The following is a 23,917-nucleotide window of genomic DNA, read 5'->3' on the forward strand; positions in this document are numbered from 1 at the left end:
TGAGGAAAGCAGCTCTGCTCTCAGGTCAGACAATGGCGCAGCGTCAGTTCTGTATAATCACAACACGATGACGTCTGGTATGTATACAGTGTTTACATACATATTGATATGTATACATGTATTGGGGCAGATTTACTTAGATCTGGCATCATTCTGGGAGCCATGATGCCTGGATAATGGCTGCGGCCTCCAAAGAAGACCGACATCATGGTGCTCCAGAGGAGAAATGCAAAATCAGCCAGGCAACCTACCTCCATGCTGAACAACTGCCCACTTACAGCGACAAGTACACTTAACTGGGCCTAGAAATCAACCAGCCATAGAGACTCTAAAAGACAAGACATGCAGAACCTTCTACGCCATCAGAAGACAACCTACCACCTCTAACCACCAGTGATAGTCCGGCTCAAAGTCTGTGACAGTGTCATTGCCCCAATCGTCCCATATGGCAGTGAAGTCTGTGGCCCGCACATATACCCAGACCAGTCAAAGTGGGATAGAAGTATTCACCTGCAAGCACCTTCTCCAAGTCCATTGGAGCGCCTCAAACAGCACCTGTAGAGCTGAGCTGATTCCCCATTGCAGGACCACCTATAAAGTAGCAGATTGAGCTCCTACCATCACAAAGCCAGGCTACACCTAAGGGCCCCCACACCGATACCCCCACACATTATATACTATGGACCTCCATACTTCCTACCCAGAAGTGCCCTATAAACCCCTTGAATCTCAGCCCCAATCTACCACCCCTATCCCCCAATCCGTATTTCCTCATCACTTTGCCAATACTAATGTCTATTTAGTCCTGCCAATAAAGCTTTCTTGAATCTTGATTGCCGTCCTAAACAAAGACCAAGAGGACCCCAAGAGGTGCAGCGCTGGATTGCTGGGGGTGAGGATGAGAATCTCTGCTTTTATTATTTTAACACATTTGCAGCTATAGTTAAAAAAAATCATCCCGCACTCCAACCCCTTAAGGCTGCGTTCACACGTTGCAGAAACTACCAAAGTGAATGGGATTAAGGCAAATCCCATTCATATAAGGGGGTGAAAAAACACTGTGGATGTTCTACTGGGACTCTAACCTGCGGATTTATGGCGGATCCGCTGCAGGAATTCTGCAACAAATCCGCAGCATTTTCACAGCGTATGAACGCACTCTTAAGTGGTAAAATTCTATCTACCTGCAGCTATCACTAGGTGGAGCTCAGGAGCTCACCGCATACTGTTTTAGGCCCCTCTGTCCACGGGCGAGGCGGAATATCGCTAGCTATAATCTGCCGCCCGGGAGCAGGGGAGAACTGTCAGATCTCTGCGGTGAGCCTATCTGACAGATGAGTCTCCCGAGCGAAGAATCGCTATGATTCTCCGCTTGTAGACAGGAGGCTGCGCTTTAAATAGCAATGGAAAGCGTGCACTGCGTTACCCGCGGCCGGATTATCGCCACAAGTATGGAAATGCACAGTCGCCCGTGGATAGGAGCCCTTACTGTTGAGTTCAAAGCAACCATACAGTACCAGAATAAAATATATCCTGGAACAGGAGTGGGGGGGAATAATATTAAATGGTGCACTTTGTGCCCATGTTCCTCAGATCTACTGGTTTCCGGACCCTCTTTAATCTTCCAATTAGCTACCCACCGCATGCTAAGCACTCAGTGCATCAACTATCTAAGGGTACCTTAGATAACACGGGACGACTATCGACTGAATTTGCTGTTTCCAGTGATTTCTTGGGCGATAATTGCCCTATGTAAAAGGTAATTTAAGACATTACACATTACTCTGATTGGCCAATGTTGATCATGTGAGCAGTGCTGACCAATCAGAGCAGCTTGAAGTGTCCAAGACTACTGATGCTTGGGAGCAGTGCCGTCATCTTCACGTTTCTTTTCATGCACCCATTGACTTCAATGCAAGATTTTGGTGTGTGAAAATGCACCAAAATAGGACAAGCTGCGTCCGTGAAAAAAAAGCACGCGAGAACGACCGCATTCACTTTAATTCAAATTCTATACAAGTTCTGCCACTAGCAAACTCAGATGGAACTTGAATGGTAAACTCGCCCATGTGAATAGACCTTAGGATCCAGGAAATCTCTGAGACAACGACGAACATAACACTGTGCAACACAATTTTTGTAGCCGATAAGCAGATAGGCGGCTTATAGTAACGTTAGTGCGCTGAATTCAAATATGATATCCATTTTTTTCTGCCACGTAAGGTTTTCCAATTATGGGGAATAATATAATCCAATTTCCGTTGTATTGTACTTTTTGGAAATATACCTATACAATTAATGCAGTCGGCTCACCATTAACCCTGCTAAATAAAAAGAATAACAAAAGTGATTGCGCGACTATTTCACAATCACTGAACACTATAAGGGTAGGTTTATGTAACATACAGGGTATGTTTCCATGTGGCGTAAATGCTGCGGATCATCCAATAGCAAGTTGTAATTAATGAAAGGGGTTGTCCAGCAACCGAAACGGGTTTTTTTTTTCCTCAATAGCCCCCCCGTTCGGCGCGAGACAAACCCGATGCAGGTGTGTAAAAAAAAAAAACGGATAGTGCTTACCTGAATCCCCGTGCTCCGGTGACTTCTTACTTACCTTGCGAAGATGGCCGCCGGGATCTTCCCCCTCGGTGGACCGCAGGTCTTCTGTGCGGTCCATTGCCGATTCCAGCCTCCTGATTGGCTGGAATCGGCACACGTGACGGGGCGGAGCTACGAGGAGCCGCTCTCCGGCACGAGCGGCCCCATTCAGAAGAAAGAAGACCGGACTGTGCAAGCGCGTCTAATCGGGCGATTAGACGCTGAAAATTAGACGGCACCATGGAGACGGGGACGCCAGCAACGGAACAGGTAAGTGAATAACTTCTGTATGGCTCATAATTAATGCACAATGTATATTACAAAGTGCATTAATATGGCCATACAGAAGTGTATACCCCAACTTTGTTTCGCGGGACAACCCCTTGAACTGTGTTTTTACAGGTCATTGGTTAGACTAAATAAAAGAATCAAAATCATAAAACAAAAATACATGTTTAGTATCGTTGCGTTCGTAAAAGTCCGATCTATCAAAGTAATGCATTATTCCCCCCCACACGGTGAACATTGTCCGAAAAAATAATTAAGAATGCCAGCAATGTGCTTTTTTGGTCATCCTGTCTCCAAGAAAAAATGCAATAAAAAGCAATCAAAAAGTCGTATGCATTCCAAAATGGTACTAACGCAAACTACAAGATGTCCCGCAAGAAATGAGCCCTTGCACAACTATATGGACGGAAAAATTGAAAAGTTATTCCATGAAGAAGATGGCGGCAGAAAATAATTATAAAAAATTTGAACTACTTTGAAAAAAAATAAAAGTAGTACAGCAAAAAAAAAACCAAAAAACCTCCATAATTTGGTATTGTAGTAAGGACAAATAAAGGAATTACGATTTTTTAAAACGAAAAAAAAAAAAGCTTGGTCACTAATCGGTTAAATACCTTGAAAATGAGACGTGCTGCTATTATTCAGTTCTACTAGTGTAATCAGCAGGTTTTAATTTTACAGAAACGTATTGATTACTTTCGTTTATGAAAATTAAAAAAAAAACAACTTGTTGCACAATGTAATTCTTTCCTCTGGTCCCGAGAATAATGTTGTGCCGGCTGTGCCGTTAATGAATGAATGCGAGGCAGTGATCTCCTTCTAGCGGCGGCTGCAGGGCGAATCCATAGAACATAGTACTAGAATATGAGCTGATCTCTCTAGAGCACGCCAATATAACGGGCGCGAGCGGGGCAGGCAGCTGGCACACTCCGCACACATGCCGCTGCTGGTAAATCACTCTACCTGCACTCTGGCCTCCGTTAAGTCAGTCCTCATGGCCAGCTGTTCCCGGGCGTAAACATCTGGATAGTGCGTCTTCTGGAAGACTTTCTCCAGCTCTTCCAGCTGGTAACTTGTAAACGTGGTTCTGTTTCTCCTCTTCTTGCCTTTGTTGCTCTCAGATTCGGCTTTATCCATAGGCAGGTCGCCGCTTCCTCGATCCTGGGAGCCCTTTCCTGATCCTTCCTTATTCAGGTACCCACTGTCCATTCCTGGGGGGTCACTATTTGGCGTTAGAGAAGCCTCTTTACCTACGGAGGAAAAATAAATTGAATAGGCAACTATAGAAATACCAAATAGAGAATGAAACTGCATAGAAGATCTAATTGGAAACCCGTTCCGGATTTAGCTTGGATGACACCCTGCCATAAGAATTATATATATCATAGATAGGCAGTCTGCATGTATTCTGCTTGTGCAGACAAAAGCAAGATAGCAGTATACCGACAACAGCTAAGTACAAAAAAAATACAGCACCAGAACAGAGCTAATAAACACATCACCAGAACAAGCTTGTAACATAAATACAGCACCAGAACCAAGCTCAAAATAAACATATAGCACCAGAACAAGCTTGTAACAAATACAGCACCAGAACCAAGCTCAAAATAAAAATACAGCACCAGAACAGAGCTAATAAACACATCACCAGAACAAGCTTTTAACATAAATACAGCACCAGAACCAAGCTCAAAATAAACATATAGCACCAGAACAAGCTTGTAACATAAATACAGCACCAGAACCAAGCTCAAAATAAACATACAGCACCAGAACAAGCTTGTAACGTAAATACAGCACCAGAACCAAGCTCAAAATAAAAATACAGCACCAGAACCAAGCTCATAACAAATACAGAACCAGAACAAGCTTATAACATAAATACAGCACCAGAACCAAGCTCACAACAAATACCGAGCTAGAACAATCTTGTAACATAAATACAACACCAGAACCAAGCTCAAAATAAAAATACAGCACCAGAACCAAGCTCATAACAAATACAGAACCAGAACAAGTTTGTAACATAAATACAGCACCAGAACCAATCTCATAACAAATACTGAACCAGAACAAGCTTGTAACGTAAATACAACACCAGAACCAAGCTCATAATAAAAATACAGCACCATATGTAAACTCATAACATAAATACAAGACCAAAAAACGACCTCAGTATGTAGATACAATACCAAACCAATTTCATAATATAAATACAGAACCAAGCTCATATCATACAGTACCAGAATCAAGCTTGGTACATAAATATAGCACCAGAACCAACTTTATTATGTAGATACAATACCAAAACAAAGCTTGTAACATAATTATAGCACCAGAACCAAGCTCAGTACATAGATACAATACCAAACACAAGCTCAGTACATAAATATAGCACCAGAACCAAGCTCAGTACATAAATATAGCACCAGAACCAAGCTCATAACGTAAATATAGTAGCAGAACTAAGGAATTGTGCTGTGGAGGTGCTCATAGGCTGACAGTGGAGCCTAAACACATTAGAGGAGGAGACAGAGCCAGGAGGGTAGTGATTCATGTAGCTCCTACAAGCTGGTGGCCTACATTCTGTGTGGCCACACAGGTCACATGTAAGCTAAGGCTGGCCAAGTTAAAAACTGTCAGCAGGCTTGTCATCTGTGACATCTCAAACAGTTTAGCCGATTTCCGATAATGCAGGGAACAGCATCATATCAGTGTAAGGCCTCCTGCACACAGCAAAGACGGATCCCGCAGCGGAATGTGGCCCTGGGAGCAGCGGCGTCCGCACGTATCGGATTACTTTCTTTTCATTCTGTACTGCGGATGGACCGCACAGCTCGCCGTCGGACATGCGCAGTACAGATTCTTTTCTTTAAAACTACTGCTTTTCCTGCATCATTGCCTAGCGATGACGCAGAATCCACGACCTTTCCGCAATGTCAATTGCAGAAGGGCCACGGATCGGCCGGCTTCCATTGGTTTCCGAAAGTGTGCGGGAAGAATCGATTTCCCATTGCATACTATGGGCGGTATTTGCTGCAGATCCGCGGTGCGGATTCCGTAGAATATAACCGACCGTGGGCAGGAGGCCTAAAGCATGGTGTGATTGCAACACGTCTGTAAATGCAAATCACCCGAGACAACTCTATGCAGACACAGAACAAGTAGGAGGTGAGCTTTGAGATTTCAGCTCTGAAGCTAGCACAGTTGTCAATATAGCTGTTGTATCTGAAGCTGGGCATTCACCTTCAAGAGAAACATCTTAATTTATTGTCTGGGTCACTAGTTCTGGCCACTGTCAGATCTGTGCTAACTGCCCCTTTAAGGAATGTTTAAGTATAAAGATGTGGGCTGCTAATTATGGGTCCCTGGTGGTCGGAACCCCCCCTGTTATTGATGTGATGATTAAATGGCATCTACTGACATCAATGGGAGTCATAAATGACGCTAACAGTCATCAAGAGCAGCGCTCATGTGTAACATACACTAACGCTGACAAGCCCTATACTTGGGTTAACCCTGCTCTTTCCATTATCCCATAGTATGATTTATGGGATTATTATAAATTTGTTCCCAGATTGGCGCCATTGAATGTGTGTTTATGCGGTAGTGAGGACTGTAATCCGGGTTTCATGGTTTCTTGGCGACAGCTGCCAATACTGCTGTGTGGTTAAGTATATTATACAGAACATATTCCCAGACACTGAATCTGCAGTTATGTAAGCGGAGGAATCCCAGAGCCAATATAAATAATATTACGGTACAATTCTATTATACTGTGTACACAGAACACCCAACATGACTGACCGCTAGATATGGCTGTAACAGAATCCTGTTATATGCTATGCAGAATACTACAAGCACCAGCATGACCGCCAATCGTACATGATATAATACAGGTCTATTATACCCTATACATAGAGCACTACAACCCCCTGCATGACCGACCGCTGGACATGACATAATACACTATTATACTGTATACATAGAGCACTACAACCCCCAGCATGACCGACCGCTGGACAAGACATAATACACTATTATACTGTATACATAGAGCACTACAACCCCCAGCATGACCGACCGCTGGACATGACATAATACACTATTATACTGTATACATAGAGTACTACAACCCCCAGCATGACCAACCGCCGAACATGACATAATACACTATTAAACTGTATACACAGAGCACTACAACCCCCAGCATGACCGACCGCCGGACATGACATAATACACTATTATACTGTATACATAGAGCACTACAACCCCCAGCATGACCGACCGCTGGGCATGACATAATACACTATTATACTGTATACATAGATCACTACAACCCCCAGCATGACCAACCGCCGAACATGACATAATACACTATTATACTGCATACATAGAGCACTACAACCCCCAGCATGACCGACCGCCGGACATGACATAATACACTATTATACTGTATACATAGAGCACTACAACCCCCAGCATGACCAACTGCTGGATATGACATAATACACTTCTATTATACTGTATACATTGAGCACTACAACCCCCAGCATGACCGACCGCTGGACATGACATAATACACTATTATACTGTATACATAGAGCACTACAACCCCCAGCATGACCGACCGCTGGACATGACATAATACACTATTATACCGTATACATAGAGCAATACAACCCACAGCATGACCAACTGCCAGACATGACATAAAACACTATTATACTGTATACAAAGAGCACCACAACCCCCGGCATGACCGACCGCCGGACATGACATAAAACACTATTATACTGTATACACAGAACACTACAACCCCCAGCATGACCGAACGCCGGACATGACATAATACACTATTATACTGTATACATAGAGCACTACAACCCCCAGCATTACCGACCGCCGGACATGACATAATACACTATTATACTGTATACATAGAGCACTACAACCCCCAGCATGACCGACCGCCGGACATGACATAAAACACTATTATACTGTATACACAGAACACTACAACCCCCAGCATGACCGAACGCCGGACATGACATAATACACTATTATACTGTATACATAGAGCACTACAACCCCCAGCATTACCGACCGCCGGACATGACATAATACACTATTATACTGTATACTTAGAGCACTACAACCCCCAGCATGACCGACCGCCGGACATGACATAATACACTATTATACTGTATACATAGAGCACTACAACCCCCAGCATGACCGACCGCCAGACATGACATAATACTCTATTATACTGTATACATAGAGCACTACAATGCCCAGCATGACCGACCGCCGGACATTGCATAATACACTATAATACTGTATACATAGAGCACTACAACCCCCAGCATGACCGCCCGCTGGACATGACATAATACACTTCTATTATACTGTATACATAGAGCACTACAACTCCCAGCATGATCGACTGCCGAACATGACATAATACACTATTATACTGTATACATAAAGCACTACAACCCCCAGCATGACCGACCGCCAGACATGACATAATACACTATTATACTGTATACATAGAGCACTACAACCCCCAGCATGACCGACCGCCGGACATGACATAATACACTATTATACTGTATACAGAGAACACTACAACCCCCAGTATGACCGCCCGCTGGACATGACATAATGCACTATTACACTGTATACATAGAGCACTACAACCCCCAGCATGACTGACCACTGGACATGACATAATACACTATTATACTGTATACATAGAGCACTACAACCCCCAGCATGACTGACCGCCGGACATGACATAATACACTATTATACTGTATACACAGAGCACTACAACCCCCAGCATGACCGACCGCTGGACATCACATAATACACTATTATACTGTATACATAGAGCACTACAACCCCCAGCATGACCGACCGCTGGACATGACATAATACACTATTATACTGTATACATAGAGCACTACAACCCCCAGCATGACCGACCGCTGGACAAGACATAATACACTATTATACTGTATACATAGAGCACTACAACCCCCAGAATGACCGACCGCTGGACATGACACAATACACTATTATACTGTATACACAGAGCACTACAACCCCCAGCATGACCGACCGCTGGACATGACATAATACACTATTATACTGTATACATAGAGTACTACAACCCCCAGCATGACCAACCGCCGAACATGACATAATACACTATTAAACTGTATACACAGAGCACTACAACCCCCAGCATGACCGACCGCCGGACATGACATAATACACTATTATACTGTATACATAGAGCACTACAACCCCCAGCATGACCGACCGCTGGGCATGACATAATACACTATTATACTGTATACATAGATCACTACAACCCCCAGCATGACCAACCGCCGAACATGACATAATACACTATTATACTGCATACATAGAGCACTACAACCCCCAGCATGACCGACCGCTGGACATGACATAATACACTATTATACTGTATACATAGAGCACTACAACCCCCAGCATGACCGACCGCTGGACATGACATAATACACTATTATACCGTATACATAGAGCAATACAACCCCCAGCATAACCAACTGCCAGACATGACATAAAACACTATTATACTGTATACAAAGAGCACCACAACCCCCAGCATGACCGACCGCCGGACATGACATAAAACACTATTATACTGTATACACAGAACACTACAACCCCCAGCATGACCGAACGCCGGACCTGACATAATACACTATTATACTGTATACATAGAGCACTACAACCCCCAGCATTACCGACCGCCGGACATGACATAATACACTATTATACTGTATACAGAGAACACTACAACCCCCAGTATGACCGCCCGCTGGACATGACATAATGCACTATTACACTGTATACATAGAGCACTACAACCCCCAGCATGACTGACCACTGGACATGACATAATACACTATTATACTGTATACATAGAGCACTACAACCCCCAGCATGACTGACCGCCGGACATGACATAATACACTATTATACTGTATACACAGAGCACTACAACCCCCAGCATGACCGACCGCTGAACATCACATAATACACTATTATACTGTATACATAGAGCACTACAACCCCCAGCATGACCGACCGCTGGACATGACATAATACACTATTATACTGTATACATAGAGCACTACAACCCCCAGCATGACCGACCGCTGGACAAGACATAATACACTATTATACTGTATACATAGAGCACTACAACCCCCAGAATGACCGACCGCTGGACATGACACAATACACTATTATACTGTATACACAGAGCACTACAACCCCCAGCATGACCGACCGCTGGACATGACATAATACACTATTATACTGTATACATAGAGTACTACAACCCCCAGCATGACCAACCGCCGAACATGACATAATACACTATTAAACTGTATACACAGAGCACTACAACCCCCAGCATGACCGACCGCCGGACATGACATAATACACTATTATACTGTATACATAGAGCACTACAACCCCCAGCATGACCGACCGCTGGGCATGACATAATACACTATTATACTGTATACATAGATCACTACAACCCCCAGCATGACCAACCGCCGAACATGACATAATACACTATTATACTGCATACATAGAGCACTACAACCCCCAGCATGACCGACCGCTGGACATGATATAATACACTATTATACTGTATACATGGAGCACTACAACCCCCAGCATGACCGACCGCTGGACATGACATAATACACTATTATACTGTATACATAGAGCACTACAACCCCCAGCATGACCGACCGCTGGACATGACATAATACACTATTATACCGTATACATAGAGCAATACAACCCCCAGCATGACCAACTGCCAGACATGACATAAAACACTATTATACTGTATACAAAGAGCACCACAACCCCCAGCATGACCGACCGCCGGACATGACATAAAACACTATTATACTGTATACACAGAACACTACAACCCCCAGCATGACCGAACGCCGGACATGACATAATACACTATTATACTGTATACATAGAGCACTACAACCCCCAGCATTACCGACCGCCGGACATGACATAATACACTATTATACTGTATACATAGAGCACTACAACCCCCAGCATGACCGACCGCCGGACATGACATAAAACACTATTATACTGTATACACAGAACACTACAACCCCCAGCATGACCGAACGCCGGACATGACATAATACACTATTATACTGTATACATAGAGCACTACAACCCCCAGCATTACCGACCGCCGGACATGACATAATACACTATTATACTGTATACTTAGAGCACTACAACCCCCAGCATGACCGACCGCCGGACATGACATAATACACTATTATACTGTATACATAGAGCACTACAACCCCCAGCATGACCGACCGCCAGACATGACATAATACTCTATTATACTGTATACATAGAGCACTACAACGCCCAGCATGACCGACCGCCGGACATTGCATAATACACTATAATACTATATACATAGAGCACTACAACCCCCAGCATGACCGCCCGCTGGACATGACATAATACACTTCTATTATACTGTATACATAGAGCACTACAACTCCCAGCATGATCGACTGCCGAACATGACATAATACACTATTATACTGTATACATAAAGCACTACAACCCCCAGCATGACCGACCGCTGGACATGACATAATACACTATTATACTGTATACAGAGAACACTACAACCCCCAGCATGACCGCCCGCTGGACATGACATAATGCACTATTACACTGTATACATAGAGCACTACAACCCCCAGCATGACTGACCACTGGACATGACATAATACACTATTATACTGTATACATAGAGCACTACAACCCCCAGCATGACTGACCGCCGGACATGACATAATACACTATTATACTGTATACACAGAGCACTACAACCCCCAGCATGACCGACCGCTGGACATCACATAATACACTATTATACTGTATACATAGAGCACTACAACCCCCAGCATGACCGACCGCTGGACATGACATAATATACTATTATACTGTATACATAGAGCACTACAACCCCCAGCATGACCGACCGCTGGACATGACATAATACACTATTATACTGTATACAAGAGCACTACAACCCCCAGCATGACCGACCGCTGGACATGACATAATACACTATTATACTGTATACATAGAGCACTACAACCCCCAGCATGACCGACCGCCAGACATGACATAATACAATATTATACTGTATACAAAGAGCACTACAACCCCCAGCATGACCGACCGCCGGACATGACATAATACACTACTATACTGTATACATAGAGCACTACAACCCCCAGCATGACCGACCGCTGGACATGACATAATACACTACTATACTGTATACATAGAGCACTACAACCCCCAGCATGACCGACCGCCGGACATGACATAATACACTAATATACTGTATATCTAGAGCACTACAACCCCCAGCATGACCGACCGCCGGACATGACATAATACACTATTATACTGTATACATAGAGCACTACAACCCTCAGCATGTCCGACCACCGGACATGACATAATACACTAATATACTGTATATATAGAGCACTACAACCCCCAGCATGACCGACCGCTGGATATGACATAATACACTATTATACCGTATACATAGAGCACTACAACCCCCAGCATGACCGACCGCTGGATATGACATAATACACTATTATACTGTATACAAAGAGCACTACAACCCCCAGCATGACCGACCGCCGGACATGACATAACACACTAATATACTGTATATATAGAGCACTACAACCCCAAGCATGACCGACCGCCGGACATGACATAATACACTATTATACTGTATACATAGAGCACTACAACCCCCAGCATGACCGATCGCCGGACATGACATAATACACTATTATACTGTATACATAGAGCACTACAACCCCCAGCATGACCGACCGCTAGACAGGACATAATACACTATTATACTGTATACATAGAGCACTACAACCCCCAGCATGACCGACCGCTAGACATGACATAATACACTATTATACTGTATACACAGAGCACAACAACCCCCAGCATTACTGACCGCTGGACATGACATAATACACTATTATATTGTATACATAGAGCACTACAACCCCCAGCATGACTGACCGCCGTACATAACATAATACACTACTATACTGTATACATAGAGCACTACAACCCCCAGCATTACCGACCGCTGGACATGACATAATAAACTATAATACTGTATACAGAGCACTACAACCCTCAGCATGACCGACCGCCGGACAGGACATAATACACTATTATACTGTATACACAAAGCACTACAACCCCCAGCATGACCGCTCGCTGGACATGACATAATACACTATTATACTGTATACACAGAGCACTACAACACCCAGCATGACCGACCGCCGGACATGATATAATACACTATTATACTGTATACATAGAGCACTACAACCCCCAGCATGACCGACCGCTAGACAGGACATAATACACTATTATACTGTATACATAGAGCACTACAACCCCCAGCATAACCGACCGCCGGACAGGACATAACACAGTATTATACTGTATACATGGAGCACTACAACCCCCAGCATGACCGACAGCCGGACATGACATAATACACTATTATACTGTATACATAGAGCACTATAACCCCCAGCATGACCGACCGCTGGACATGACATAATACAATATTATACTGTATACAAAGAGCACTACAACCCCCAGCATGACCGACCGCCGGACATGACATAATACACTACTATACTGTATACATAGAGCACTACAACCCCCAGCATGACAGACCGCTGGACATGACATAATACACTATTATACTGTATACATAGAGCACTACAACCCCCAGCATGACCGACCGCCGGACATGACATAATACACTATTATACTGTATATCTAGAGCACTACAACCCCCAGCATGACCGACCGCCGGACATGACATAATACACTATTATACTGTATACATAGAGCACTACAACCCCCAGCATGACCGACCGCTGGATATGACATAATACACTATTATACTGTATACATAGAGCACTACAACCCCCAGCATGACCGACCGCTGGATATGACATAATACACTATTATACTGTATACATAGAGCACTACAACCCCCAGCATGACCGACCGCTGGACATGACATAATACACTGTTATACTATATACATAGAGCACTACAACCCCCAGCATGACAGCCCGCCGGACATGACATAATACACTATTATACTGTATACATAGAGCACTACAACCCCCAGCATGACCGACCGCCGGACATGACATAATACACTAATATACTGTATATATAGAGCACTACAACCCCCAGCATGACCGACCGCCGGACATGACAAAATACACATCTATTATACTGTATACATAGAGCACTACAACCCCCAGCATGACCGACCGCCGGACATGACATAATACACTATTATACTGTATACATAGAGCACTACAACCCCAAGCATGACCGACCGCTAGACAGGACATAATACACTATTATACTGTATACATAGAGCACTACAACCCCCAGCATTACTGACCGCTGGACATGACATAATACACTATTATACTGTATACATAGAGCACTACAACCCCCAGCATTACCGACCGCTGGACATGACATAATACACTATAATACTGTATACAGAGCACTACAACCCTCAGCATGACCGACCGCCGGACAGGACATAATACACTATTATACTGTATACACAGAGCACTACAACCCCCATCATGACCGCTCGCTGGACATGACATAATACACTATAATACTGTATACAGAGCACTACAACCCTCAGCATGACCGACCGCCGGACAGGACATAATACACTATTATACTGTATACACAGAGCACTACAACCCCCAGCATGACCGACCGCTAGACAGGACATAATACACTATTATATTGTATACATAGAGCACTACAACCCCAAGCATCACCGACCGCCGGACTGGACATAACACAGTATTATACTGTATACATGGAGCACTACAACCCCCAGCATGACCGACAGCCGGACATGACATAATACACTATTTTACTGTATACATAGAGCACTATAACACCCAGCATGACCGACCGCTGGACATGACATAATACACAATTATACTGTATACATAGAGCACTACAACCCCCAGCATGACCGACTGCCGGACATGACATAATACACTATTATACTGTATACATAGAGCACTACAATCCCCAGCATAGCCAACCGCCGGACATGACATAATACACTATTATACTGTATACATAGAGCACTACAACACCCAGCATAGCCAACCGCCGGACATGACATAATACACTATTATACTGTATACATAGAGCACTACAACCCCCAGCATAACCGACTGCTGGACATGATATAATACACTATTATACTGTATACATAGAGCACTACAATCCCCAGCATCACCGACCGCCGGACAGGACATAACACAGTATTATACTGTATACATGGAGCACTACAACCCCCAGCATGACCGACAGCCGGACATGACATAATACACTATTATACTGTATACATAGAGCACTATAACCCCCAGCATGACCGACCGCTGGACATGACATAATACACTATTATACTGTATACATAGAGCACTACAACCCCCAGCATGACCGACTGCCGGACATGACATAATACACTATTATACTGTATACATAGAGCACTACAATCCCCAGCATCACCGACCGCTGGACATGACATAATACACTATTATACTGTATACATAGAGCACTACAACCCCCAGAATGACCGACTGCTGGACATGATATAATACACTATTATACTGTATACATAGAGCACTACAACCCCCAGCATCACCGACCGCCGGACAGGACATAACACAGTATTATACTGTATACATGGAGCACTACAACCCCCAGCATGACCGACAGCCGGACATGACATAATACACTATTATACTGTATACATAGAGCACTATAACCCCCAGCATGAGCGACCGCTGGACATGACATAATACACTATTATACTGTATACACAGAGCACTACAACCCCCAGCATTACCGACCGCTGGACATGACATAATACACTATAATAATGTATACAGAGCACTACAACCCTCAGCATGACCGACCGCCGGACAGGACATAATACACTATTATACTGTATACACAGAGCACTTCAACCCCCAGCATGACCGCTCGCTGGACATGACATAATACACTATTATACTGTATACACAGCACTACAACCCCCAGCATGACCGACCGCTAGACAGGACATAATACACTATTATACTGTATACATAGAGCACTACAACCCCCAGCATCACCGACCGCCGGACAGGACATAACACAGTATTATATTGTATACATGGAGCACTACAACCCCCAGCATGACCGACAGCCGGACATGACATAATACACTATTATACTGTATACATAGAGCACTACAGCCCACAGCATGACCGACCGCCGGACAGGACATAATACACTATTATACTGTATACATAGAGCACTACAACCCCCAGCATGACCGACCGCCGGATAGGACATAATACACTATTATACTGTATACATGGAGCACTACAACCCCCAGCATGACCAACCGCTGTACAAGATATAATACAATATTATACTGTATACATAGAGCACTACAACCCCCAGCATGACCGACCGCTGGACATGACATAATACACTATTATACTGTATACATGGAGGACAACAAACCCCAGCATGACTGACCGCCGGACATGACATAATACATTATTATACTGTATACATAGAGCACTACAACCCCCAGCATGACCGACCGCTGGACATGACATAAAACACTATTATACTGTATACATAGAGCACTACAACCCCCAGCATGACCGACCGCTGGACATGACATAATACACTTATCATATACTGTATACATAGAGCACTACAACCCCCAGCATGACCAACGTCTGGACATGACATAATGCACTTCTATTATACTGTATACACAGAGCACTACAACCCCCAGCATGACCGACCGCTGGACATGATATAATACACTATTATACTGTATACATAGAGCACTACAACCCCCAGCATGACCGACCGCTGGAAATGACATAATACACTATTATACTATATACATAGAGCACTACAACCCCCAGCATGACCGACCGCCGGACAGGACATAATACAGTATTATACTGTAAACATGGAGCACTACAACCCCCAGCATGACCGACCACGGACATGACATAATACACTGTTATACTGTATACAGAGAGCACTACAACCCCCAGCATGACCGACCGCCGGACATGACATAATACACTATTATACTGTATACATTGAGCACTACAACCCCCAGCATTACCGACCGCTGGACATGACATAATACACTATTATACTGTATACATTGGCACTACAACCCCCAGCATGACTGACGGCTGGACATGACATAATACACTAACACACTGTATACATAGAGCACTACAACCCCCAGCATGACCGACTGCTGGACATGGCATAATATACTTCTACTATACTGTATACATAGAGCACTACAACCCCCAGCATGACCGACCGCTGGACATGACATAATATACTTCTATTATACTGTATACATAGAGCACTACAACCCCCAGCATGACCGATCACCGGACATGACATAATACATTATTATACTGTATACATAGAGCACTACAACCCCCAGCATGACCGACCGCCGGACATGACATAATATACTTCTATTAAACTGTATACATAGAGCACTACAATCCCCAGCATGACCGACCGCCGGACAGGACATAATACACTTCTATTATACTGTATACATAGAGCACTACAATCCCCAGCATGACCGACCGCCGGAAATGACATAATACACTATTATACTGTATACATAGAGCACTACAACCCCCAGCATGACCAACTGCTGGATATGACATAATACACTTCTATTATACTGTATACATTGAGCACTTCAACCCCCAGCATGACCGACCGCTGGACATGACATAATACACTATTATACTGTATACATAGAGAACTACAACCTCCAGCATGACCGACCGCCGGACATGACATAATACACTTCTATTATACTGTATACATAGAGCACTACAACCCCCAGCATGACCGACCGCCGGACATGATATAATACACTATTATACTGTATACATAGAGCACTACAACCCCCAGCATGACTGACCGCCGGACATGACATAATACACTATTATACTGTATATACAGAGCACTACAACCCCCAGCATGACCGACCGCTGTACATGATATAATACACTATTATACTGTATACATAGAGCACTACAATCCCCAGCATGACCGACCGCTGGACCTGACATAACACACTATTATACTGTATACATAGAGCACTACAACCCCCAGCATGACCAACTGCTGGATATGACATAATACACTTCTATTATACTGTATACATTGAGCACTACAACCCCCAGCATGACCGACCGCTGGACATGACATAATACACTATTATACTGTATACAGAGAGCACTACAACCCCCAGCATGACCGACCGCTGGACAAGACATAGTACACTATTATACTGTATACATAGAGTACTAGAACCCCCAGCATGACCGATCACCGGACATGACATAATACATTATTATACTGTATACATAAAGCACTACAACCCCCAGCATGACCGACCACCGAACATGACATAATACACTATTATACTGTATACACAGAGCACTACAACCCCCAGCATGACCGACCGCTGGACATGACATAATACACTATTATACTGTATACATAGAGCACTTCAACCCCCAGCATGACCGACCGCCGGACCTGACATAATACACTATTATACTGTATACATAGAGCACTACAACCCCCAGCATGACCGACCGCTGGACATAATACACTTCTATTATACTGTATACATAGAGCACTACAACCCCCAGCATGACTGATCGCCGGACATGATATAATACACTATTATACTGTATACATAGAGCACTACAACCCCAGCATGACCGACCGCCGGACATGACATAATACACTTCTATTATACTGTATACATAGAGCACTACAACCCCCAGCATGACCGACCGCTGGACATGACATAATACACTATTATACTGTATACACGGAGCACTACAACCCCCAGCATGACCGACCGCTGGACATGACATAATACACTATTATACTGTATACATAGAGCACTACAACACCCAGCATGACCGACCGCCGGACATGACATAATATACTTCTATTAAACTGTATACATAGAGCACTGCAACCCCCAGCATGACCGACCGCCGGACATGACATAATACACTGTTTTACTGTATACAGAGAGCACTACAACCCCCAGCATTACCGACCGCCAGACCTGACATAATACACTATTATACTGTATACATAGAGCACTACAACCCCAGCATGACCGACCGCTGGACATAATACACTTCTATTATACTGTATACATAGAGCACTACAACCCCCAGCATGACCGACCGCTGGACATGACATAATACACTATTATACTGTATACACAGAGCACTACAACCCCCAGCATGACCGACCGCTGGACATGACATAATACACTATTATACTGTATACATAGAGCACTACAACCCCCAGCATGACCGACCGCCAGACCTGACATAATACACTATTATACTGTATACATAGAGCACTACAACCCCCAGCATGACCGACCGCTGGACATGACATAATACACTATTATACTGTATACATAGAGCACTACAACCCCCAGCATGACCGACCGCTGGACATGACATAATACACTATTATACTGTATACACAGAGCACTACAACCCCCAGCATGACCGACCGCCGGACATGACATAATACACTATTATACTGTATACACAGAGCATTACAATCCCCAGCATGACCGCCCGCTGGACATGACATAATGCACTATTACACTGTATACATAGAGCACTACAACCCCCAGCATGACTGACCGCCGGACATGACATAATACACTATTATACTGTATACATAGAGCACTACAACCCCCAGCATGACCGACCACCGGACATGACATAATACACTATTATACTGTATACATAGAGCACTACAACCCTCAGCATGACCGACCGCCGGATATGACATAATATACTTCTCTTATACTGTATACATAGAGCACTACAACCCCCAGCATGACCGACCGCCGGACATGACATGATACACTTCTATTATACTATATACATAGAGCACTACAACCCCCAGCATGACCGGCCGCTGGACATGATATAATACACTATTATACTGTATACATAGAGCACTACAACCCCCAGCATGACCGACCGCTGGACATGACATAATACACTATTATACTGTATACATAGAGCACTACAACCCCCAGCATGACTGACCGCCGGACATGACATAATACAATATTATACTGTATACGTAGAGCACTACAACCCCCAGCATGACCAACCGCCGGACATGACATAATACACTATAATACTGTATACGGAGAACACTACAACCCCCAGCATGACTGACCGCCGGACATGATATAATACACTGTTATACTGTATACATAGAGCACTACAACCCCCAGCATGACAGACCGCCAGACATGACATAATACACTATTATACTGTATAAATAGAGCACTACAACCCTCAGCATGACAGACCGCTGGACATGACATAATACACTATTATACTGTATACATGGAGCACTACAACCCCCAGCATGACCGACCGCCGGACATAACATAATACACTATTATACTGTATACATAGAGCACTACAACCCCCAGCATGACCGACCGCTGGACATGACATAATACACTATTATAATTGTATACATAGAGAACTACAACCCCCAGCATGACCGACCGCTGGACATGACATAATACACTATTATAATTGTATACATAGAGCACTACAACCCCCAGCATGACCGACCGCTGGACATAATACACTTCTATTATACGGTATACATAGAGCACTACAACCCCCAGCATGACCGACCGCCGGACATGACATAAAACACTATTATAATTGTATACATAAAGCACTACAACCCCCAGCATGACCGGCCACCGGACATAACATAATACACTACTATACTGTATACATAGAGCACTACAACCCCCAGCATGACCGACCGCTGGACATGACATAATACACTATTATACTGTATACATAGAGCACTACAACCCCCAGCATGACCGACCGCTGGACATGACATAATACACTATTATAATTGTATACATAGAGCACTACAACCCCCAGCATGACCGACCGCTGGGCATGACATAATACACTATTATAATTGTATACATAAAGCACTACAACCCCCAGCATGACCGACCGCTGGACATGACATAATACACTATTATACTGTATACATAGAGCACTGCAACCCCCAGCATGACCGACCGCTATACATGATATAATACAATATTATACTGTATACATAGAGCACTACAACCCCCAGCATGACCGACCTCTGGACATGACATAATACACTATTATACTGTATACATAGAGCACTACAACCCCCAGCATGACTGACCGCCGGACATGACATAATACACTATTATACTATATACATAAAGCACTACAACCCCCAGCATGACCGACCGCCGGACATGACATAATACACTATTATACTGTGTACATATAGCACTACAACCCCCAGCATGACCGACCGCTGGACATGACATAATACACTTCTATTAAACTGTATATATAGAGCACTACAACCCCCAGCGTGACCGACCGCCGGACAGGACATAATACACTATTATATTGTTTACATAGAGCACTACAACCCCCAGCATGACCGACCGCCGGACATGACATAATACACTTCTATTATACTGTATACATAGAGCACTACAACCCCCAGCATGACCGACCGCCGGACATGACATAATACACTATTATACTGTATACATAGAGCACTACAACCCCCAACATGACTGACCGCCAGACATGACATAATACACTACTATATTGTATACATAGAGCACTACAACCCCCAGCATGACCGACCGCTGGACATGACATAATACTCTATTATACTGTATACATAGAGCACTACAACCCCCAGCATGACCAACCGCCGGACATGACATAATACACTATTATACTGTATACATAGAGCACTACAACCCCCAGGATGACCGACCGCCGGACATGACATAATACTCTATTATACTGTATACATAGAGCACTACAACCCCCAGCATGACCAACCGCCGGACATGACATAATACACTATTATACTGTATATAGGGAGCACTACAACCCCCAGCATGACCGACCGCTGGACATGACATAATACACTATTATACTATATACATAGAGCACTACAACCCCCAGCATGACCGACCGCCGGACATGACATAATACACTATTATATTGTATACATAGAGCACTACAACCCCCAGCATGACTGACCGCCAGACATGACATAATACACTATTATACTGTATACATAGAGCACTACAACCCCCAGCATGACCGACCGCTGGACATGACATAATACACTATTATACTGTATAGATAGAGCACTACAACCCCCAGCATGACTGACCGCTGGACATGACATAATACACTATTATACTGTATACACAGAGCACTACAACCCCCAGCATGACCGACCGCCGGACATGACATAATACACTATTATACTGTATACACAGAGCACTACAACCCCCAGCATGACCGACCGCTGGACATGACATAATACACTATTATACTGTATACATAGAGCACTACAACCCCCAGCATGACCGACCGCTGGACATGACATAATACACTATTATACTGTATACACAGAGCACTACAACCCCCAGCATGACCGACCGCTGGACATGACATAATACACTTCTATTATACTGTATACACAGAGCACTACAACCCCCAGCATGACCGACCGCCAGACATGACATAATACACTATTATACTGTATACACAGAGCACTACAACCCCCAGCATGACCGACCGCCAGACATGACATAATACACTATTATACTGTATACACAGAGCACTACAACCCCCAGCATGACCGACCGCCGGACATGACATAATACGCTATTATACTGTATACATAGAGCACTACAACCCCCAGTATCACCGACCGCTGGATATGGGTATAATACACTATTATACTGTATACATAGAGCACTACAACCCCCAGCATCACCGACCGCTAGATATGGGTATAATACACTATTATACTGTATACATAGAGCACTACAACCCCCAGCATGACCGACCGCCGGACATGACATAATACACTATTATACTGTATACATAGAGCACTACAACCCCCAGCATGACCGACCGCCGGACATGACATAATACACTAATATACTGTATACATAGAGCACTACAACCCCCAGCATCACCGACCGCTGGATATGGGTATAATACATTTTGGGTCATGGAAAGTTACTCCTGCATTACACTATAATAAAAGCTATCTAAAAGAAAATATGCCCATAGCAACCAATCACAACACAGTTTTCATTTTTTACACAGATGAGGTAAAATAAAAGCTGCACTGTGATTGGTTACTTTTTTTTAAATACTGTTTCGATAAAATGAAGGCTGCGCTCTGATTGGCTGCTATTTCTTATACTGCCGAGGTAAATTGAAAACTGCATTGTGATTGGTTACTAAATTTTATAATCCTGAGGTAAAATTAAAGCTGCGCTGTGATTGGTTGCTATTTCTTATACTGTTGAGGTAAAATGAAAGCTGCGCTGTGATTGGTTGCTATTTCTTATACTGCTGAGGTAAAATGAAAGCTGTGCTCTGATTGGTTGCTGTTTCTTAAATTGCTGAGGTAAAATGAAAGCTGCACAGTGATTGGTTGCTGTTTCTTATACTGCTGAGGTAAAATGAAAGCTGCGCTGTGATTGGTTGCTATTTCTTATACTGCTGAGGTAAAATGAAAGCTGTGCTCTGATTGGTTGCTGTTTCTTAAATTG

General features: G+C 43.8%; 1 protein-coding gene across 1 annotated transcript in view; it reads right to left on the reverse strand.

The window, feature by feature from the left end:
• ALX4 (ALX homeobox 4) overlaps positions 1 to 23,917 on the reverse strand; it is a 124,860-nt gene that overhangs the window by 20,444 nt on the left and 80,499 nt on the right. The window contains exon 2 of the mRNA XM_066583469.1: positions 3,850 to 4,136. Coding sequence (XP_066439566.1) covers positions 3,850 to 4,136 — 287 coding nt within the window. The remainder of the gene's footprint in view (positions 1 to 3,849; positions 4,137 to 23,917) is intronic.

This window comes from Eleutherodactylus coqui, chromosome 11 (assembly GCF_035609145.1).
Source record: "Eleutherodactylus coqui strain aEleCoq1 chromosome 11, aEleCoq1.hap1, whole genome shotgun sequence".
Taxonomy (NCBI): Eukaryota; Metazoa; Chordata; class Amphibia; order Anura; family Eleutherodactylidae; genus Eleutherodactylus; species Eleutherodactylus coqui.